This window comes from Saccopteryx leptura, chromosome 3 (assembly GCF_036850995.1).
Source record: "Saccopteryx leptura isolate mSacLep1 chromosome 3, mSacLep1_pri_phased_curated, whole genome shotgun sequence".
NCBI lineage: Eukaryota > Metazoa > Chordata > Mammalia > Chiroptera > Emballonuridae > Saccopteryx > Saccopteryx leptura.
This window is the reverse complement of record NC_089505.1, coordinates 126,371,307-126,395,034: the sequence shown is the minus strand read 5'-3', so window position 1 is coordinate 126,395,034 and position 23,728 is coordinate 126,371,307. Positions and strand designations below refer to the sequence as shown.

General features: G+C 36.9%; 1 protein-coding gene across 9 annotated transcripts in view; it reads left to right on the top strand.

The window, feature by feature from the left end:
- TUT4 (terminal uridylyl transferase 4) overlaps positions 1–23,728 on the top strand; it is a 120,948-nt gene that overhangs the window by 74,697 nt on the left and 22,523 nt on the right. For all 9 annotated transcript variants that reach the window (XM_066376288.1, XM_066376290.1, XM_066376292.1 and 6 more), the window contains exons 13-21: positions 2,353–2,527; positions 5,238–5,920; positions 8,646–8,796; positions 10,706–10,792; positions 12,733–12,836; positions 16,504–16,561; positions 16,655–16,758; positions 17,056–17,145; positions 19,284–19,397. In XM_066376288.1, the coding sequence (XP_066232385.1) occupies positions 2,353–2,527; positions 5,238–5,920; positions 8,646–8,796; positions 10,706–10,792; positions 12,733–12,836; positions 16,504–16,561; positions 16,655–16,758; positions 17,056–17,145; positions 19,284–19,397 (1,566 nt within the window). The remainder of the gene's footprint in view (positions 1–2,352; positions 2,528–5,237; positions 5,921–8,645; positions 8,797–10,705; positions 10,793–12,732; positions 12,837–16,503; positions 16,562–16,654; positions 16,759–17,055; positions 17,146–19,283; positions 19,398–23,728) is intronic.

The following is a 23,728-nucleotide window of genomic DNA, read 5'->3' as shown; positions in this document are numbered from 1 at the left end:
AATGTGTCAATTGCTCCTCATTTAATTTTGAATAAAAGCTAAGGAGTTCTTACTGGCTTTTTTGTTTTCTTCTTTTCTTCCCGTCTGTATCATACAAGATTTCTTGGTTTTCTTGAGAAAGCTAGTCATGCTCTTTAGTGTGTTTGCTCTGTTTCCTTTTCCTAGAACATGTTTCCTTTTTCTTCAAATTGTGCCTTCTCAACAAGTTTTATTTTGACATTACTAAGTTTCTTGTTTATTGTGTTCTTCTCCTGAAAGTAAGCTCCATTAGGGCAAGGATCTTTGTTTTTTCACAGATCTGTCCCAAATGCCTGGCACATAGTAGGCCCTCAGTAAATAGTTGTAGAATTGAATGAGTGAACGAATGACTGCTTTATGCTTTTTTGCTCCTTAGTGGTCACTTTTAGCCAGTCTTTAGCTAACTAATTCCTTTAGAATTCAGGTATTAGGTCTTCTCTTACAACCCCCTGGTTAGAGGCCATTTTAGCATGCAGCCTTTACTGTAATTGCTAAATTGTCTTTTTGTTTCCTAATAGTCCATGTAATAGTCCACTCACTTTATTTGAGTGCCTGTATGTTTTACTGATTAACAACGTGGACCTAGTAGCCAGGTGGTCCTGAGTCAATTTTTACCCTATAGTATCTACTTCATAGAGTTGTTAGAATCAGTAATTACTAAGTGTGCAGCACTGAGAAGAGTGAATATAGTACATATGATAGTATTATGTGTGTGAGTTTTCATTATTTTTTATATCCCCAGGGACATAGTAGGTTCTAAATAAATGTTTGTGAAATGAAAGAATTAGCTTATGCAAGCCCAGTACACTTACTTAGATTTTAAAAGTAGTTACTGCAGTGAAGAACCACAGTGATTGTTATGCAGTAGTTTGCAAACCTTGGCTGCACTTAGGAATTACTTAGGGAGCTTTAAAAATCCCAATAACCAGTCCGTAGCACAGGTCAATTAAATCTGAATCTTGGGAAGAGTATGGGAGGTGGGAGTACTATGTAACTTGTAACTCATATTATTAGTGTATTAATGTATTAGTGTATTTTATTATATATTATTATATATATTACATTATAGATACCATAATATATATATGGTCTACCGGAGAGTTCTGCCCATTTTTGGAATAAAAGAAAATACAAATTTTTCTTACCGTCAATAAACTTTATTAAATAATATAATTGCCATTATTATTAATGATTTCTTGCCAGCGTGAGGGCAAATTGTATATCCCTTTTTTTTTTTTTTTGTATTTTTCTGAAGCTGGAAACGGTGAGAGATAGTCAGACAGACTCCCACATGCGCCCTACCGGGATCCACCCTGCACGCCCACCAGGGGGCGACGCTCTGCCCATCCGGGGCGTCGCTATGTTGCGACCAGAGCCACTCTAGCGCCCGAGGTAGAGGCCACAGAGCCATCCCCAGTGCCCGGGCTGTCTTTGCTCCAATGGAGCCTTGGCTGCAGGAGGGGAAGAGAGAGACAGAGCGGAAGGAGAGGGGGAGGGGTGGAGAAGCAGATGGGTGCCTCTCCTGTGTGCCCTGGCTGGGAATTGAACCCGAGACTCCTGCACGCCAGGCCGACGCTCTACCGCTGAGCCAACCGGCCAGGGCCATGTATATCCCATTTTTGAAAAATGTTTTATCTTTTGATGCGAAAAATTGAACCAGTGCTTGTTTGATATCTTCTTCATTTTTGAATTTTTTGCCCTTCAAAAAATTTTGTAAGGACAAAAACAAGTGATAGTCGGTATTATTCCTTCACCAAACACTTTCAATAAATTTCTACATGCTTCTATAGCATTTCTTCCTTGTTGAAATTCATAAAAATACAGTGGCGTAAATGAACTTTATCGGTAGCCATGGGTATACTATCGCTTCACACATAAGACTAACGTGAATCAACTTTGTTTTAGTTAATTTGCTACGTCAGTATTTATACATTAAGTGATAAAAATAGAGAGGCACACATGTGCCAAATAAACGTGCTTATGTGTCGAAACTTGTGATAGAAATGGACAGAACTTTCCGGTAGACCTTATATATACCATAATATATATTGTTATGTACTATTAGTATATTAAAATATTAGTATATCTTAGTACTTCCACTGTGATTCTAATGTGCAGCGAAGGTTGAGAATCACTGGTCCAGTGGAAAAAACACAAAATTCTAGGAGTCAGTAAACTGGGACTCTTCCCAGCTATGCCACAAACTGCTTTTTGGAAAGTTGCTCCTTTATGCTCAATTTTTGAAAAAGTGATGTCTAAGGTGTTTTTAAACAGAAAAGTAAATAGTTCTTTAGTTTCGTTAAGCTTAAATGAAAAGTATTTTTTCTTTTCCAGTCTCCTTTAACATTGGAGACACCAAATCAGGTATCCCTGGGACAGTTATGGTTAGAGCTTCTAAAATTTTATACACTGGATTTTGCTTTGGAAGAATATGTCATATGTGTACGAATAAAAGATATTTTAACAAGAGAAAACAAAAACTGGCCTAAAAGGCGAATAGCCATTGAAGGTAAGATATATATTTCATTTGGATAGTGATTTTTGTGTGCCGCTCATAATCTGTTTCTAATACAGTGTTACAAATTTATCCCTTGGCTTTGTAGCACTATATATACTACTAGATTGTCATTCAAGGGGGTCCACTGGTTACGACACAGTTTTGTTTCTATGACAAGTAACATAACCTGAATTTTGGTATAAGTTGAAACATACCCTAGCCTAAGTCATTTACCTATCCTAATACAGTTGTAAAATCATAATCTAGAACATAAAAACACAACTAAGCCACAGAAAAAAGAAGAGGGCTTAATATACTGTACTGTACACTGTAGGTACTGTAGTAACAGAAAAAAATGAGTAAGCTGAGGCCCTGGCTGGTTAGCTCAGTGGTAGAGCATGTGGAAGTCCCAGGTTTGATTCTTGGCCAGAGCACACAGGAGAAGCACCCATCTACTTCTCCACCCTTCCCCCTCTCCTTCCTCTTTATCTCTCTCTTCCTCTCCCGCAGTCAAGGCTTCATTGGAGCAAAATGTTGACCCAGGCACGAGAATGGCTCCGATTGCAATGGAGCAACACCCCAGATGGGCAGAGTGTCGCCTCCTAGTGGGCTTACCAGGTGGATCCCAGTTGAGTTGGGTGCATGCGGGAGCCTGTCTCTCAGCCTCCCTGCTTCTCATTTCAGAAAAATACAAAAAAATAAATAAATAAAAATGAGTAAGCTGAAACACTCATGTCTCAATTTTTAAAAGTTTTTATGAGTGAGCTTAGTAAACTCAAAATGTCATTGACTATTGTAACCCAAAGACGGCCATGTATATATTTTAGCTAAATTCTTTATTATATCCATTATAGTTTATAGGATTAACATTCATTTAAATGTTTTCAATCTGTAAATAGATTGATTATGGTTATTAGCTTATTTACTTGTCTTTATTTTAATATTTATGGAAAATTTCAAAAATAAAGAAAAACAGAATAGTTATATGAATACTACAAGATCTCTTTGAGGAAATTTGTGTCATAAAGTTGTTAAAGTATAATTTTAAAATCCAGTATTGTCTTCTAAATTGCCTCATTTGTTAAGTGTGACTATGCTAAAGAAAAAAAGAATAGTTGATATTGACAAATCAAGTTTCACATCAAAGCCCAAGAACATTAAACTCTTTATAGGTACAGAAATTATAGAATTGCTTCTAAATTATTTTTTTTTATTTAAAATTAATTTTTTTAATTAAAATTTTTTTTTTAATTTAAAATTATTCAGTGAGAGGAGGGGAGGCAGAGACAGACTCCTGCATACATCCCAATTGGGATCCACCCAGCAGAGCAGGCTCACTAGGGGATGATGTTTTGCCCATATGGTTCATTGCTCTGTTGCTCAGCAACGGAGCTCTTCATAGTGCCTGAGGTGGAGGCCATGAAGACATCCTCAGCACCCCAGGCCAACTCACTCCAATTGAACCATCGCTGTAGGAGGAGGGGGAGGAAAGTGAGAGAGAGAGAGAGAAGTGAGAAGGGGAGGGGTGGAGAAACAGATGGGCACTTCTTCTATGTGCCCTGACTGCGAATCAAAACCAGGACATCCTCATGCCAGGCTGACACTCTGCCATTGAACCAACCAGCCAGGGCCTGGCTTCTAAATTCTTAATGAAAAATTTTAATCCACAGTATTTTACTTACCTTTTACAGCTATGAAATTGACTTTCTGTACATCATTTTAGTTTGTTTCGACTATACATTCTTCTGTTCCCTCAATCCTATTCCCTCAATCCTCTCTGGCCTTCTTTAGTGTGAATTGAACTCACAGATATTTTCACCTCTTATACTGTCTTACATATAGTAAATAAATGAACTCTGAACCCTGTAGTCAGCATAATTTCTCTTCCTTTCTCTTCTAGGAAGGGGGAAGGAGGCTGGGAAAAACTTTTTAAAGCCTGTATTTATATAATAGCAAAAAGGAACTGCTTCAGCCATAACAGTCCTGGCCTGTTAATCCTTTTACTTAATGATCTTTAGTAGTGGAGAATGTTGTTTTTTGGGTGGTACTGTTCTTTTTTTCTTTGCCATGTTTGTATTTAAGGCTTATAAAATCTAAAAATTTATAAATATTTTAGAAATTTGAATTGATGCAAGCCTTTTCTACATGACCATTTTAGGTTGGATCAAAATTTAAATTTTGGTTTAGTTTTTACTTTCTTAGGTTTCTTCCTACTTTGATGTTTCTCCTTTATTTAATTTTCTGATGTCGCTAGAGTGAATACTTAAAGTTGGTTAAATTTTTTTTAACTTGAATTCAAGCTTTGAGAGTTTAGGTTGTATTTTGTTTAAATATCAAGGAATATGTAACTAAAGAATACTATGACAATGAAAAGTATTAACGGGTCCCAGAGCTTGAAAAATTTCATTCAGTGACACTATAGGAGGCATATTGGCATAGCTGTTTCCAGCAATTTCATCATTTAAACTCTGTAATTAGAGTTGGACTCCTCAGCCATTATTTCATTAATTACATTATTATTATTTTCTTTCTCTTCTAAAAGATGTTATTGTATATAATTCCCTCACTCAGTTTGTAGACATTCTGATTGGAACTTTAGTTTAGAAAAACTTTGAGAAAATGTACTCTGCTCACAAACTAGCTGTTAAGATCTGTTTATATAAGCTTAGAAATGTAGTTTTTTAGTAGATACTGAGCTACTGACCATTTTCTTTTTTATTAGATCCATTTTCAGTCAAAAGGAATGTTGCACGGAGCCTAAACAGCCAGCTTGTTTATGAATATGTTGTGGAGAGATTCAGGGCAGCTTATCGATATTTTGCCTGTCCTCAGAGGAAGGGTGCAGATAAATCTACAGTGGAGTCCATGAAAAAAGAGAAGGGGAAAATAAGCAATAAGAAAACAGTGAAGTCTGAGAATATGACATCTAATTGTTGCGTTCAACTTGGGGAAAGCACAGAAAAAATAAATGCAAAAAGAAGTCAACCTGATAAAAATGATGAAATGAAATGTACATCACAGAAATGTATTACTGAAGATGACAATTTGTTGGTAAATGAACTACTTTTCACTGAAAACGGACAGGAATCATCTCTTTCTACCAGTGAAGGCAGTGAAGTAGAACCAAAATCAATTAAAAAAGATGATTTAGCGCCTTCAGAAACTTGTTTTAAGAAGGAGCTCAGCCAATGTAATTGCATTGAGTACAAATCCTCTGATCCAAATGAATCTGTTGGTACAGATTTAGAAACAGAGGGTTCACATCAGATTGTGTGCACTGACACACCTGCTACCTCTTGTAACTGCAAAGCTACAGAAGATGTTTCTGACCTTAATGATGATGATAACCACCCCACCCAGGAATTACAATATGTGTTTGATAAGTTTATTTTAACCTCTGGCAAGGTAAGATACAGTTTGTAAACAATCTACAAGATGTTGTTGTATGACTCTTTATAGTTTTTGAATACAGAAATGTAAAAGTAGCTTCTATGATGGTGTAGACCAGTGTTCTTCAGCTGCTGGTGCATGGACTGGTCTGCCAGAAATTTTGTGGTGGTCCATGAAAGAGTTAACCACCCAAAGATTGTATGAAGATTATAGACCCAATTATCTTAGTCGAATTTGCTTATGCTTAGAGAGATTTCTGCCATAGCGATCCCTGAGATAATTCTATTTTCACTTGTCCCCAAGAGTAAAAAGGCTGAAAACCACTGATACAGACAGTTGTTTTAGAATGATATTTGGGTGTATATTTTAATTTTACTTACTGCGTTTTTGTTAATAGTTGCCTTTAAAGAATGTATGTAAAATCCCAAAATATTTCAAAATTCTATTATTAGTTGGTTTGCTTCACTTTCTTATATATGAAAGGATTCATCAGATATTTTATGAAAATCAGTTTGGCAAAAGTATCATATATTTTTAATTTTTTAAAAAATACATAATGATTATTTCTTTTCTTCCACAAATGTTGTTGTTGTGTGGAGTAGCATGGTTGGGGAGGGGGAGTATGAACTTGCTAAACATAATTGAGTGAAAACTAAGGTCAGGAACCAAAATAGAGGTTTCTGTATAAGAGTTCATAATTAAGTAAATGTCCAGGATAACTTTGGAGGAAGAAGCTAACTCAGGGATCTAGGCATACTACAATAAAGAAAAGAAGAGTGCTCTGCCTTTACCATATGTGTTGTTTTGTGGGTTTATTTTTCAAGTAGCTGGGTTAAATTTTTACTGTTTCAGCTACCTGTGTGATAGTGCACTGGAATAAATTTAAAACAGCAGTGTAGGGTTTGAATTTAGGTTTCTGGCTTTTGCTTAAGAGTTGTTCCTTCTATGAAGGCAACTTATTTTTAGAGTTCAGCTCTACAATTTGGTTTCTTGAGTTCCATGCTAATGCAATAAATTGAACCAACTAGGCAAGCAAGGGTTCTGTGATTGATTGGCTCTGAATATAGAAAATGTTTAGAGCGAAATGAAAAGTGATAACCTGAAATTTTTTTATACATTCATGCACTGCATGATGGTATTTTGATCAACAGTGGACTACATATATGATGATGAGCCCATAAAATTGTAATAGATGATAAAAAGTTTATTTTCAATGTGGAAAGAAAAGATTAGTCCTGACTACAATGCTGAATTTACTTCTTACTCTGGGTGGTTTAGATGAGGCTCAGCTTGCTGTCTACCAGCTGTGTGCCTGGCCAGTGGAGTTAGCCAGGAAACAAGACCTGGGGAGCAGGGAGCCCAGAGCTGCCTGCCAAAGCCCCTGCACACACAGGCAGTATGCCCATTTGAGGCGCGCGCGCACGCACACACACACACACACACACACACACTCACTCACTCACTCACTCACTCACTCACTCACTCCTGCACATACTCACTTTCATTTCCTCTGTTTTATCTGTTTTCTCCCTCCTTGTCCTCCCTCTCCCTCCCCATCTTTCTCTCCCTCTTATTATTTCTCATCTCAAGCATTATTTCTCTGGGTCTCTTTCAGTCTCTGCTCTCTTTTTCTCTGCCCTTCTTTTCTCTTCCTTTCTCAGCTTCATACCTGCCTCCTCCTGATATCTACTCCCCTTCCAATTGTGCCTCCATCCACAGCCTTTCCCCGCCCTCCAAATGCACATGCACACGCACACATAGACTCACATGTTTATAACATTTTTACTGTACCTTTTCTGTGATTAGATATACAAATAATTACCAATATGTTTTACTTGCCTACAGTATTCAGTACTGTAACATAGTTGTCCCCAACCCTTTTTGGGCCACGGACCAGTTTAATGTCAGAAAATATTTTCATGGACCGGCCTTTAGGGTGGGACGGATAAATGTTCAAAATAAAATTATGCGACCGGCGTAAAAACTGTGGTATTTTTAAATATAATTGTCGAACTTACGAGACAAGCATCAAGAGTGAGTCTTAGACGGATGTAACAGGGAATCTGGTCATTTTTTAAAAATAAAACATTGTTCAGACTTAAATATAAATAAAATGGAAATAATGTAAGTTATTTATTCTTTCTCTGCGGACCAGTACCAAATGGCCCACGGACCAGTACAGGTCTGTGGCCCGGGGGTTGGGGACCACTGCTGTAACATACTGTAAAAACTTGTAGCCAGGAGCAATAGGCTATTCTGTATAGCCTTCATGTATAGCAGGCTGAACCATCTAGGTTTGTGTAAGTGTGCTCTTTGATGTTCGTAAAACTATAACATCATCTGACAATGCATTTCTCAGAACATATCCCTCGTTGTTAAGTGACGTATAACTGTAATCTACTTTGTTAATGATCTTAGAAGATTAAAATGTAATGCATATATTTCATTTGGGAGCTTATGAAACTGTTTGCATTAACCCATACCCTTTTCATCTCTTGGTATTTTATTTTGCACCTTCAGGTAAAACTAATTCTTGATAATATTGCAGTGGAGAAGAAAGTTAAAGTAATTGGCTTTTTACATTTAACAATGCATTTTATTAATATCCTTTTGTTCAACCTCCTGAAAATATAGATTATCAGAACTGAGTTACATGAAATATTCTTTTTGGACCTGCTTTTAAGTAATGATGAAGTCCCTCAATAGTTTATTAGACTTTTTTTTTTTTGCCTTTGTATAGCCACCAACGATAGTATGCAGCATCTGCAAAAAGGATGGCCATTCAAAAAATGATTGCCCAGAGGATTTCAGGAAAATTGATCTAAAACCTCTACCACCAATGACAAATCGATTTCGAGAAATACTTGATTTAGTATGTAAAAGATGTTTTGGTAAGTCTTTTAATTAGAACTACTGAGACTAGTTTCTTAGATTTTAAATATTTATTTTTTTATTTAAAAACAGTTTACTTACATTTGTTTTGGTAGAGGTGTTTGAATAGTTTAGTGATCCAACTATATATTTACTAAATGCATACTGCTGGGCACTGTGGTAACTTCAAGGGGCATACAGAGTCTAAATGTGTTGCTTTCAAGGAGCTTAGACTCAGGATCTGTGCTGTCTAATATGGTAGCCACTGGCTATATGTGACTATTTAAATTAATTAAAATGAACTGAAATGAACAACTAAAATTCCTCAATTAGCCTGACCAGGCGGTGGTGCAGTGGATAGAGCATTGGATTGAGACACAGAGGACCCAGGTTCAAAGCCCTGAGGTTGCCAGCTTGAGTACGTGTTCATTGGTCTTGAGCGTGGGATCACCAGCTTGAGCACGGGGTCGCTGGCTTGAGCGTGGGATCATGGACATGGCCCTGTAGTCACTGGCTTGAGCCCAAAGATCACTGGCTTGAGCAAAGGGTCACTTGCTTTCCTATAGCCCCCTGGTCAAGGTACATATGAGAAAGCAATCAGTGAACAACTAAGAAGCCACAATGAAGAATTGATATTTCTCATCTCTCTCCCTTCCTGTCTGTCTGTCCCTATCTGTCCCTCTCTCTGTCTCTGTCACACATACAACACACAATAAAGTTCCTTGGTTATACTAGCCACATATCAAGTACTAAATAGCTACATGTGTCTAATAGCTACTGTATTACACAGTCTAGGTAGAGAACATTTTTATCATTGAAATGTTCCTTCACAGTGCTGCTGTTGATGGATGTGTAAGACATGTGTGAACATCGCCATAACTGGAAGCAGAATGTGTTACATGCTATAGTAGTAAACAGAATGTAGTAAAAACACAATTTTAATTGGGATGGAATTGAAATTAATGATGTGGCATTTGAGTTGGACCTTGAATTGCATTTTTCAGATATGGGAGAGTATGCATAAAAGCAAAAAAGCAAAGAGTGTTTCATTTGTTTGGGAGAATAATTGTCTTAGATTTGGTCGAGTATAAGAGAGGCAATAGAGATAATACTATAAAGATATTTTGGGAAAGCCTTATGTTCAATAAGCGTATGGTCTTATTTAGAAAAATAAGATGACTATAAATGAAACAACTAGAAAACAAAGGATGGTGTGAACCAAACTGGTAAGCAGTTTAGGAAACTAAGGAAATTTAGTTGAAGAAAGGTCTGTGAAGACTGATTGGGTTAAAGCAGCTTATAGGGAAGATGTGAATCTTGACCAGGCATTATGGCAACTGTTAGATTTGAATAGGTCAGCTACGTAGTGTATCAATAGGAGTACAGTCTTACGAGTAGGGAAAAACAAGCACATATATGGGAGACGGGAATTTCTGAAGAAAACAATAGTATATAATTTGTAGAAGTAAATATAGTTTGTAGATTTTCATAAGGAAAATGATCATGTGAAGTGTGTATAGATATAGAAAAATTATTTTTTTGTTCTTCTGTTCCTTTCCTAGTAACTCTTACGATTTTTAAAAATTTTTAATTTTTCAATTATAGTTGACATACAATATTATATTAGTTCAGGTGTTCAACCCCATGATTAAACATTATATAACTTATTAAGTGATCATCCTGATAAGTCTCGTACCCATCTGAAACCATACACAGTTATTAAAATATTATTGACTGTATTTCCTATGCTATGACGTACAAGTTGGTGATTACAGAATAGTTATGGGGATGTAAAGTACAGCATAGGGAACATTTATGATTTTATATTCATAGATGTTAACAAATAAAGAAATTTTAAGTAAAGTTTTTAGGGTAAAAATTGAAGAAAATTTCAGATTCCATGTTTCTTTCTTTTTTTTTTAAATTTAGATGAGTTATCACCACCTTTCACTGAACAACACAACAGGGAGCAAATTTTAATCAGCTTGGAAAAGTTTATTCAAAAAGAATATGATGGTATGTCATATGTTAAAAATTGATGCTTTTGTTATTATGGTTTACCTGGTCTGAGTTTCATCCATTTATTTAAAGAGTGTCTGCCTGACTGCCGACCTGGAAAGCTGAGGTTGCCGATTCAAAGTCCTGGTCTTGCCTGGTCAGTGCACATACAAGCAGCAGCTACTAGCTATGAGTTGATTGTTCTCACTCCTCCCCTACTTTTCTCTTTTTCTCTCCTCTCTCTAAAGTCAATAAGTAAGATCTTTAAAGAAAATTAATAAAAAGTGTTTATTGAGTGTTTCATATTAAGTACTATTCTAGGTGCTGGGATACAGTGCTAATAAAAAGAGGTAAAACTTACTCTCATGATGGAGACAGTCAACTAAAAAAAATGTATATAATGTAGTATCAGGAAATAATAAATCCTATTAAAGGACAGTAATGGGGTGTTATTGTGTTTCTCTCTGATAAGGTGACATTTGAGCAGAGCCGTGAATAATATGAAGGAGCAAGTTATATGACTATCCCTGGAGAGAACATTCTAGAAAGAACAGGTAGCAAGTACAGATACACTAAGACTGGATTATGTTTGGTATATTTGGAGACTACCCAGGAAGTCAGTGTGGCTGGAATAAGGTGTGTGAGGTAGACTGTACGAGAAAGATGAGGTCAGAGAGGTAGCCTAGATAGAGACTGAATTGTTAGGGTCTCATAGATGCGGGTAGGACTTTGAATTTTGTGTGTCTAATGAGAAGTTTCTGGAGGAAACTTCTTGATTGACATGATTTGAGAGAACAAAGTTTAGGTTTGTGAAAATAGAAGCAAGCAGATCATTTAGGAGGCTCTTGTATAAGTTCAGATGAGATATAACAGTGATTTGGAAGATTAATACTGCTAACAAGATTTGCTGATGCATTACATGTTAGATATAAGGAAAAGAAAGGAATCAAGGATGGTTTTGGGGTGTTGACCTCAATAGTTGGGTGGTGATATTTAACTGAGATGGCAAAAATAGCAGGAGGAGCAGGTTTTGGGTATAAGGATAAGAATCAAGAATTGTGTGGCCAAATATCTTAGAAAATAGAGATGATTTACAATCAGAATGAATTTGTACTTTTAAAAGGTAATCTGTTAGGTGCTGTAAGATTTCATTTTTAAATTATATTTGCTAGTATGTAAAGTATTAACCAAATGTAAGTCCTTGTTATAGTAAACTGATGCACATTTTTTATTTACTCATGAACATATAGGCTTTTACATCTCTCAGTTACTGAAATTTCAAGTAGCACATCAGAACTGAATAGGAGGATTAAATTTGGAAAGTATAGAATCTGTTATCTAAATGTGTAGTCTACAAGAATAGGGAGAAAAACCTGATCCTGTTGAGTCATAATTTGTTTGAAGTGGCATCTGTAGTGAATGATACTAACAATGAAAGGATAACCCTATTTTAATTGTATTAAATGGATTAATGACTCGCTTTTGGAAGAGAATTAATTCTACATACTAAGGTGATATTTGTGAAACTACTTGAATTGTGCCTTGAAAAAACTAGTTTATTTCTTCAGACATAAATATTCAAATATTGATCTTAACTATTGGTAGTGATGTTGAGAATGAATGAAATAGATGTATTTATAGGATTGTTAAGTTGGAAGAAGCTAGAGGATGTGGGGTTTTTTGGATGTGGAAGTTGAGATAGAGGTGTTAAGAATCACTCTTCTTACTTGGCCAATTGATAAGGAATATAGGAATAATAGGTTTGAGATGAAGTTGATAGTTTAGTTTTGACTTGTTGAATTTATGATATCTGTGGGAAAATGGAAGAAGCAGTTAGATACATGGGTATGGGAACTTGGGTAAAAGATCTGCACTTTTGATGAGCGTGTTGGAATTTCTTGGTATATTCTCCTCCTCACTAATTATAAAACTTTTTACTTTTATTTTTCTTTACTTAGAAAAGGCAAGATTGTGCTTATTTGGCTCTTCTAAGAATGGGTTTGGATTTCGTGATAGTGATCTGGATATTTGTATGACCCTGGAAGGCCACGAAAATGCAGAGGTAAGAGTTAGTGTTTGGAAAGGGATGTGTGAAGTTTATTTTCTTCCAGAGATGAATCTGTTTTTAATTTTGTTTGAAATGTAAAAGCATTATCATTTTAAGAGACATTCAAATATTTAAATAAGTAAATTTGCTGTTTGAATAATTTTATAATGCAAAAAGCTTATCACTGGGAGTTATAAGTGCTTATAATAAATTTTTGGAAAAAGTTTAATATACTATAGAGTTGGAAAGTTTTCCATTAGACCCAATGAGCAGCTAGTGCTTCAGTTCAGTAGTGAACGTTGATCTCACATATTCTGTCTTTTCATATCTCTTCCATTAGGTGATGTCTTTATATCGCTAAAGATAGAAAATAAAAGCGGACATCTAATTTATTAATGGCTTCTGTTCTACAAGTTCATTGCAATGTTAAAAATAGTTTATTCTAGTATTGCTTTACAGTGAAAAAGTATGATAGGAAATAATATTGATTCATTTGAAATATAGTGTTGGAGGGCAGCTCTATGGATACCCTGGATTGCCAGAAAGACAAAAAGGGAGTCCTAGAGCAAATTAGCAAATTAAGTTCTAAATATTGCTGGCAACAAAAATAACAAAACTGGCTGACCTGTGGTGGCGCAGTGCATTAAGCATCGACCTGGAAATGCTGAGGTCGCTGGTTCGAAACCCTGGGCTTGCCTGGTCAAGGCACATATGGGAGTTGGTGCTTCCAGCTCCTCCCCACCTTCTCTCTCTCTCTCTCACTCTCTGTCTCTTTCTCGCCCTCTCTCTCTCCTCTCTAAAAATGAATAAATAAAAAAATTTAAAAAAAAATAACAAAACTGAAGTTTTTGTACTTTGAGCACATCATGAGAAGTCAGGGTTCTTTGGAAAAGGTTCTTCTTTCTCACAGTAACACTGTGAGAAATAGAAGGCAACAGGAAAAGAGGAAGACCAAATATGAGATAGATTGACTACTTAGAAGAAGCCCATAGGCATGAGTCTGTAGGAACTGAGCAGGGCTATTGAGGACAGGACGTTGTAGACGTCACTCATTCATCTGATGTCCAGGATTCAGAGCCGACTCAACAGCATGTAACATAGGATAGCTTTTAGAAACTCATTTTGGACAAGGAGGGGAATTAACATTTGTTTGAGTCCCAAGTATACACTTCTACATACGTTATCTCATTTTACTCTTACAACCACCTTTGAGGTAGATAATTTCCCCCATTTTACAGATGAGGAAACTGAGACTTGGAGAGAGAAACTGACTTGCCCAAGTTCACAGCTAGTAAATGTTGGAGCCAGGATTCATACCCAGGTCTGTCTGACTCCAGAGTTCATGCTTTTTCAGTTGTATTTCACTGCTTCTCTGTAACTTTTTTAACCCACAAGGTAGCTGAAATATAGTATTAATATTACTATAGAACTTAACCACTACTTTCTGAAATTGAAAGCTTTCTGAGTTCCACTGTGAGATGCCAGGAGCAGACATTCCCCCAGAGCAGTCTCATCAGTGAGAGTGGGTACTTAGGTTCTTCTTTGTATACCAGGCCTCAGCAGTCGGAACAAGATTTTCTAAGTTCCAATAAAGAAGGGCTGGGCCTTGGCCGGTTGGCTCAGTGGTAGAGCATTGGCCTGGTGTGCAGGAGTTCCGGGTTTGATTCCTGGCCAGGGCACACAGGAGAAGCGCCCATCTTCTTCTCCACCACTCCCCCTCTCCTTCCTCTCTGTCTCTCTCTTCCCCTCCCGCAGCCAAGGCTCCATTGGAGCAAAATTGGCCCTAGCGCTGAGGATGGCTCTATAGCCTCTGCCTCAGACGCTAGAATGGCCCTGGTTGCAACAGAGCAATGACCCAGATGGGCAGAGCATCGCCCCCTGGTGGGCATGCCGGGTGGATCCCAGTCGAGTGCATGCCAGAATCTGTCTGACTGCCTCCCCGTTTCCAACTTCAGAAAAATACAAAAAGAAAGAAAAAAAAAGAAAGGGGCTGATTGGACGGGGAAGAAGTGTCCTAGCTAGGCCTTCCCAACAGCAGCTAGAAAAAGGAGAGGATCCCTACAGTTGCTCATTTCTTTACCAGTATAGCTCTCACTATTTATGTTTCAAAACCAGGGACTGCTTGCAAGGTTGGGGCCAGGCCAAGCTTCTGGCATCTGTAGTGAGATCATTATAATCTCATTTTATGAAAGAATTCAGCAGAATAGTATATTTATGCGTTTCTGAAATAGTTTTTTCAAAAAGTGGTTTTAGAATTGTTAGAACCAGAGTAAAGACGGCAGTGATATCTGGTAGATCTTTATTTCTGGCTCTAAGAAATTGCTTCTGGTGTTTATTAACATCTTGTTTTATAAAGGAACTGAAAAGTTGCAATTATCTTAGTTCTTCTTAACTAACTTCTACTCAGTGCCATCTTCCTGAAAAGATGCCCTTCTCCATTTTGAAGAGCAAGAGTTGAGGGAATAGAAAATAATATTACACAGGGAGAAGGTTAGGGTTTTAGTTATCTTCTATAGAAAATTTAATAATCAGATTTATAGTCACTAAGGGCTTATGTATTATATACAGATATAATCTGTGCTATTCACACTGGAAGGTTGGAACAGTGAAAAAGAATAAATTTTTTTCTTCCAGATGAGCCATAATTGAACACTTAAAATTTATCATCAGTTTATATCCTTGCATAATAAAGGGAAAAATAACCTTATTTTATTATGTCTTAATTAGTAACTAAAGTTTCCATTGAAATCCTCAAGTTAAGCTGCAATGGCTACTGCTCTCTTGTAGTGAAAAATAGCGTGTTGGGGATATGCAAAAGTGATTTTAGCAGTAAGTGTGGGCATTGCTATAAATGCCCTTTAGCTTTAATGCAGTTAATTTAAAATGCAGTTATCTTCCCTGTTTTTTATATTATGGATATCATTACTGTATCAACTCTGTTGTCTAGTTTTTAAAAATCTACCCATTTAAATTTGCAGAGGTCAGAATTTTCTTGAAGAAGTCGATGTTGGTTATAATAGAATTATTTTTCTGCTATTCATCAACATAATATTAAGTAGCTCACAGGCCTATTTTGTGCCAAGCATGCTGCTGAATGCTTTACATGTCTCATGTAATCCCTCTGATTACTCTATAGGGTAGGAGTTTATGATTATCTTGATTTTATAGAATAGTAGTATGAAGGTCAGAGGGATTAAGAATCTGCTCAGAGTCACATAGCTACTCAATACTTAAGGAATCGAATTCATGTTTATCTAAATTCAGAGCCTATGTTCTTAATCACTACACTGTTTTGCCTTCACCAAACCCACATTGTAGTTATTTATCTGCATATTTGAAAACAGTATTTATCCTCTTGTCTTTATGCTTCTCAAATTTTAATGTGGATGTGAATTACTTGAGGATCTCGTTAAAATGTGGATGTGAATTACTTGAGGATCTCGTTAAAATGTGGATTATGATTCAGTTGACAGAGGTGGGGCATAAAATTTTGTATTTCTTTCGTTTTCAGATGATGCTGATACTTCAAGTCTATAGACCACATACTTTGAGTAGAAAGTAATATAGAGCTTATGGTTAGAGATGTTAAATGCCTAGTATTAAATGCCTAGATTAAAATAGAATTCACACAAGGCCTAATTGAGTCAGACTAATTTTTTTATTATTATTATTTTTTTTTTAGAAATTAAATTGTAAGGAAATAATTGAAAATTTGGCAAAAATTCTTAAGAGACATCCAGGTATGATTTCTAAATTATAACCTTAAAGCAACAGAAAATATTTTTTAGCTTTGTGAAAATTATTTAACCTAGTGAAGTTTTATTTTTAATCAGGTTTAAGAAACATTTTGCCTATAACTACTGCCAAAGTGCCTATAGTAAAATTTGAACACAGACGAAGTGGTTTGGAAGGCGATATCAGTTTGTATAATACATTGGTAAGTTTCTCTTTCTTTAAAGACTTAGATATATTTACCCTTGTTATTGAAAAAGTTTATAGATTGTTGACTATATCTTTATATTTAAAGCTTTCAAATGTGAGCCGTATAAGGAAAAAATTAATCATCTTGATATTTCCTTCAGAGTGAAAATTAGTTTTTGTTAGGCTTATTTATAGGTATTCTGAGTTTTACATTTATATATCTATTTAGTGTGTACTATATCTTTTTATCTGATTTTTAGGGTTAATTTTAATACATTTGAAATGTTTTTTCAAATATGTAATTATTTTTCAGGCTCAACATAACACAAGAATGCTAGCTACTTATGCAGCTATTGATCCTAGAGTGCAGTACTTGGGATATACCATGAAAGTGTTTGCTAAGGTATTTATTAAAAAAATTAATGAGGTGGATCTGACCAGGAGGTGGTAGAGTGGATAGAGCGTCAGCTTGGGATGCTTAGGACCCAGGTTCAAATCCCTGAGATTGTCAGCTTGAGTGCAGGCTCATCTGGCTTGAGCATGGGCTCACTAGCTTGAGCACTGGATCATAGGAATGACCCCATGGTTGCTGGCTTGAGCCCAAGGTTGCTGGCTTGAGCAAGGAGTCACTGGCTCAGCTGCCCCCCCCACCCCCACCCCCCCCATCAAGGCACATATGAGAAAGCAATCAATAAACAACTAAAGTGCCGCAACTATGAGCTGATGCTTCTTATCTCTCTCCTTTCCTGTCTGTCTGTCTGTCTGTCTCTCACTAAAATAAATAAATAAAACTAATGGGGTGGGAGAGGTGGAGGAAGGGTACAGAGGGGTTAAATTCTGATGGGCAGAGACTTGACTTGTAGTGGTGAACACACAATACAGTGTGCAGATGATGTGTTGTAGAATTGTACACCTGAAACCTGTGTGATTTTGTTAACCAGTGTTACCAAAATAAATTCAATAAAAAAGGAAAAATATATAAATAATGATGTTTTGTTTCAAGTCTCATGATAGTTAATTTTTTGAGTTTTGTTTACCTGAACTTTTAAAAAGAAACATTCAATATTAAATGGTTTAAATTTATACTATTAGAATAGGGTGAGTCTTAGTTTTTTTGTTTTTTTCCTGTGTATATTCCAGTCCCATGTGTAACATTCCAGAAAATTTCTCATTGGTGAAATTTCTCAATGTGATAATGATTTTTAACCCCAGGCATAGGAGTTGGCATACTATTAAGAATCTCTGGGTTAGGAAATCTGATATTTGGATTTAGTGATACATTTTTCTGGCCAACAAAATATAACAGTACCAACAAAATGCTTTAACTTTTATAACACTTAAAATACTAAAAAAGTTTTTCTTGTGTTTTTGCTAAGTGTGTACACTCCATGAGGGTAGAGACCTCTGTTCAAACCTAGTTCGGTATAGTGTCTGCTTTATGGTAGATGCTCCATTAATACTGGTTAATTTTATGAATGTATTGGTGGGGAAGGGCTTAGTAGGGGAGTGACTCAGTCACATTTTCATTTCATAAAGCCCACTCTGAATGGGGAGACATAATTGTTTAGATATTCCTATACACGTCTTGTGGATAGAGGTTATCTTAGAAAAGAAAGTTTATCTAGCCACATACTACAAATCATATTTGATAGAGCTACTTTTCTGAATTCATCGCATAAAACATCTCCAACATGACAGTTCTGTACTCCCATGGAGTTTTAATAATGAAACCAAGTGGTTCATGTCAGAGAAATAATTCCTTTCCCTTAATATAATACCAGCTACAGCTTGACTCAAGGGAAATCTCTGAGGATTCTTTTAGGGTTTTTTTTTTTTAATTAAAATATTTTTTTAATAACAAACATATTATTGTAGTTCAGAATTCAAAAGGTCTACAGTGGTTTATGGAGGAAAATATCCCTTCCACAGTAATTTAGCCAACCAATGCCTCTTGCTAAAGGCACCCATTGTCAAAAGTCCTGTATTGTTCCAGAAATAGACCAGTATATAAATTTCCTACCTCATTTTTATTATGGGTATAAACACATTGAAAGCAGTGTTTTGTACTTTGCTTTTTTCACTGAGCAGTAGATATTGGAGACTATTTTTTATACTGTGCCATTGTGTGGATACTCACCAGTTTTTTAAAATCTGTGTTTTACTGATGAGCTTTAAGTTGTTCCTGATTTTTTTCTATTAAAACAGTACTACAATAAAAAAAAACCCTCCTTAGTTAGTCATTTTACATGTTTTTGGCATATTTGCTGGATAAATTCTTAGAAGAGAACTTATAGGTTAAAGGAAATATGTTTTTGTAATTTTGATATTGCTGAATTATTCTTCATAGAATTTATGCTAATTTATACTCTAATCTGTAATGTGTAAGTGCCTGTTTACTGAAACCCTCTATGGTAGTTTGTTACTGAACTTTTGGATATTTGCCAGTTTGATGGGTTAAAAAAAATAGTATTCCAAAATAGTTGGTATTTCAGCATGGAGTAAGATTCTGAAGTTTTATTTTCAATCATTATGTTTCTTTAGCGATGTGATATTGGCGATGCTTCCAGAGGAAGTTTATCATCATATGCTTATATCCTTATGGTGCTGTACTTTCTGCAACAGAGAAAACCACCTGTTATCCCAGTTCTACAAGAGGTAGGTGATTAAGAGAACAATCAATCTAAACTCATAGATCTGGCTTATTAGTTCATGAGATCATGAAGGATTTTTCCATCATTACATCCCAAGTTTTCTTCTTCCATTAAAGGTATTATCAAACAGTGAATCTTTTTGAAAATTTTATAATGGGAGAATATTGACTACCAAAAGAATTACATGAACAATACTATCAAATATCTTTTGCAACATTTTTGTATTTTATAGTCAGAATGCTGCAGATCATTATGAAATTTATATAGCCATCCATGAACTCATATATTAGTTTCTCAGCTGCAAATGCTTAAGTTTTTTCTCTCAAGAGTATTTTCTCTCCTTTTTTTTGGCAAGGAAGCTTGATTTATTTTGGTTTATAGTTTGGTCAACTATGTGAGTTTTGGTTGAAAGAAAATCCAAGGAAATTCTTTCTTGTCTCTATAGGTTCACATTAATGGCATTAGCATAAGAATATACATCCAAGGAAACATATTATAGTCATATTAACTCAGACTTGGTGACTCCTAGAGTCTCTGTTTTGTATCCAATTCGTATTTTCTGAAATAGGTACAGAGGAGTTCTTAATCATCTACCTGTTTCTCCTCATTCAACTTGCTGAATCTCTGTTGAATGATTTTTTTTTAAACAGGTTGTTCTCTGTGGGATATTTAAAACATGGTATGATTTTTAGGCCCGCTAGGATCAAGGTTATTCTTTGTGTTAGTCTTTTTGTTGTTAAGACCTTAAATTTGGGCATAATTGCCCCAGTGATATAGAGCAGCCATTTGCTGTTTGCTATGACTTTGACAGACTACTGTGCTTAACTAAAGTGGAACACAAATTATGATAGTTTGTCTGTGTTCTCTCATTATATTACCCATAGATGAGGAGCCATTGAGGCAGAATAATATAATGGAAAGAGCAGGGCATGATTTTGGAGGCAGAAATTACTAGTTTGAATCCTGATTCTGACATTGTGGCCTTAAAAAAGGTGCCTGACAACCACTAGTCTGAGTTTCATTACCAGTAAAAGTATAATAATGGTGTTATTTCAGTGTTATGTATAAGGAACAGAGACATCAAATACCTTTGAATGTAGTATGTGCTAAAGTAGGTGTTCATAAATGGTGATTGCTGTTGTTATTATTATTATTATTAATTATCTTTAGCAGCTTTACTAATATTATTATTGGAAAAATGTAGGTAGGCTGCCATAGCCAACTTCAAGAATTCTCCCATTATCTGCTTAACAGAGAATGATTGATGAAATGAGAAACAGTCCATGGAATGTTTTCCATCATAATGAACTGTGATTGTGGGGGGCTTTGTGATACATATGAACTGATGATATATGGATTTTTGCTTCTGGCCTTTTTTGCTTGTCATATGGGACCCCATTGTTCATTGCTCTGGCATCATTTAAGTATTGGTCATTGGCATCGATCAACTTTTAAGGGTAAGGATATGTTTAATGAAGCTGATGATCTTTGGCTCCATTTGTGATTGAAATTAGACTTTAAGTGACTAGGTGTATATAAGGCTCTACTAAGAGAGTTTTTCATGCTCAACAACATAAAAATCTTTAGGTCAGTAAGAGCTTTTTTAAACAGAATGATTTTGCTGTATTCTAGCAGATCATCATATATATAAGTTAACTTTCACTTAAAAATTAATAAGAGGATTAGGGAATGTTATTCATACTTGATATTATGAATTACTATTTTTTTTAAAGTTTATGTCAGCTTAAAAATTGCGATTGAATGGATGAGCCTATGCTAAGTGAAACAAACCAGTCATAAAAGGATAAATACTATCTGATTTCACATATATGAGGTGCTTAGGGTAGTCAGTTCTAGACAGAAAGTAGAATGCTCATTGCCAGGGGCTACAGAGGGAGAGGAATGGTTAATTATTGTTTAATAGGTTCAGAGTTTCATTTTTACAGGATGAAAAGAATTCTGTGGATGAATGGTAGCACAGCAATGAGAATGTACTTAATGCCACTGAACTGTACATTTAAAATGATTAAGATGGTTAATTTTATGTTAATTATATTTTACCACAGTTGAGAATTTGCAATTTAAATATAACAGTTGAGCCTGACCTGTGGTGGCTCAGTGGATAAAGCGTCAACCTGGAAATGCTGAGGTCGCCAGTTCGAAACCCTGGGCTTGCCTGGTCAAGGCACATATGGGAGTTGATGCTTCCAGCTTCCCCCTTCTCTCTCTCTCTGTCTCTCTATCCTTTCTCTTCCTCTCTAAAAATGAATAAATAAAATAAAATTTAAAAAAATAAATAAAATGGTTTTAAATATAACAGTTGATATTAAAATATTCCAATAAGAAAGGAAATATGGAAATGTATAGGGTCACTCCTTGTACAAATATGATTGATTTTATTAGGTGAGGTTTTAGAGAGGAGACTGAATGCTTGAGTTGAGAATAATTGGTGTTGAGAGAAAAAGAAAAGAGAAAGAAGAAACAAAAAGTGTGTTTGTGATAGAGAAAGAAAAGATATGATAGTTCTTCTAAGGCCTGAGTCAGGGTGGAAAGTTAGGCAGTGTAAAACAAGAGAGTTTATAAAAACAAGTAAATTAGTGGTTAAACACTCTCTCAGGCCACCTATAGGTCCACTTTATCGGGTTATCAGCCAACATAGCTAGCTGGTTTTGGATCTTAGTTGTTACTCAAAAGTAAGGATTCTCTTAAGAATCAAGGTGTAGCCTGACCTGTGGTGGCACAGTGGATCAAGTGTGGACCTGGAATGTTGAGGGCGCCGGTTCAAAACCCTGGGCTTGCTAGGCCAAGGCACATATGGGAGTTGATGCTTCCTGCTCCTCCCCCCCTACTCTCTCTCTCTCTCTCTCGCTCTCTCTCTCTCTCTTCTCTAAAATGAATAAATAAAAATTTTTTTAAAAAAGAATCAAGCCTGACCAGGCGGTGGCGCAGTGGATAGAGCATCGGACTGGGATGCAGAGGACCCAGGTTCGAGACTCCGAGGTCGCCAGCTTGAGTGCAGACTCATCTGGTTTGAGGAAAAGCCCACCAGCTTGAACCCAAGGTCGCTGGCTCCAGCAAGGGGTTACTTGATCTGCTGAAGGCCCGCGGTCAAGGCACATATGAGAAAGCAGTCAACGAACAACTAAGGTGTTGCAATGCGCAATGAAAAACTAATGATTGATGCTTCTCATCTCTCTCTGTTCCTGTCTGTCCCTATCTATCCCTCTCTCTGATTTACTCTCTGTGTCTGAAATAAATAAATAAATAAATAAATAAACAAACAAACAAAAACCATGTCAACACAATAAATTAAAAATAAAACTGTTTAGGCCTGACCTGTGGTGGCGCAGTGGATAAAGCGTCGACCTGGAAATGCTGAGGTCGCGGGTTTGAAACCCTGGGCTTGCCTGGTCAAGGCACATATGGGAGTTGATGCTTCCAGCTCCTCCCCCCCTTCTCTCTCTCTGTCTCTCCTCTCTCTGTCTCTCCCTCTCCTCTGTAAAATAAAATAATAATAATAAAAATATCCTTTAAAAAAAATAAAACTTAAAAAAAAAAGGCCCTGGCCGGTTGGCTCAGCGGTAGAGCGTCGGCCTGGCGTGCGGGGGACCCGGGTTCGATTCCCGGCCAGGGCACATAGGAGAGGCGCCCATTTGCTTCTCCACCCCCACCCCCTCCTTCCTCTCTGTCTCTCTCTTCCCCTCCCGCAGCCGAGGCTCCATTGGAGCAAAGATGGCCTGGGCGCTGGGGATGGCTCCTTGGCCTCTGCCCCAGGCGCTAGAGTGGCTCTGGTCGCGGCAGAGCGACGCCCCGGAGGGGCAGAGCATTGCCCCCTGGTGGGCAGAGCGTCGCCCCTGGTGGGCGTGCCGGGTGGATCCCGGTCGGGCGCATGCGGGAGTCTGTCTGACTGTCTCTCCCCGTTTCCAGCTTCAGGAAAAAAAAAAAAAAAAGAATCAAGGTCTAAAGAGGTATAATGTGTCATTTCCCCGTAATACATACAATAGCATCAAATACTTTGGCCTCATTAAAACCTGCATTTCTGGCCCTGGCCAGTTGGCTCAGTGGTAGAGCGTCGGCCTGGCGTGCAGGAGTCCCAGGTTCGATTCCCGAAGCGCCCATCTGCCTCTCCATGCCTCCCCCTCTCCTTCCTCTCTGTCTTTTTCTTCCCCTCCCGCAGCCAAGGCTCCATTGGAGCAAAGTTGGCCCGGGCGCTGAGGATAGCTCTGTGGCCTCTGCCTCAGGTGGTAGAATGGCTCTGGTTGCAACAGAGCGATGCCCCAGATGGGCAGAGCATCGCCCCCGGTGGGCGTGCCGGGTGGATCCCGGTCGGGCGCA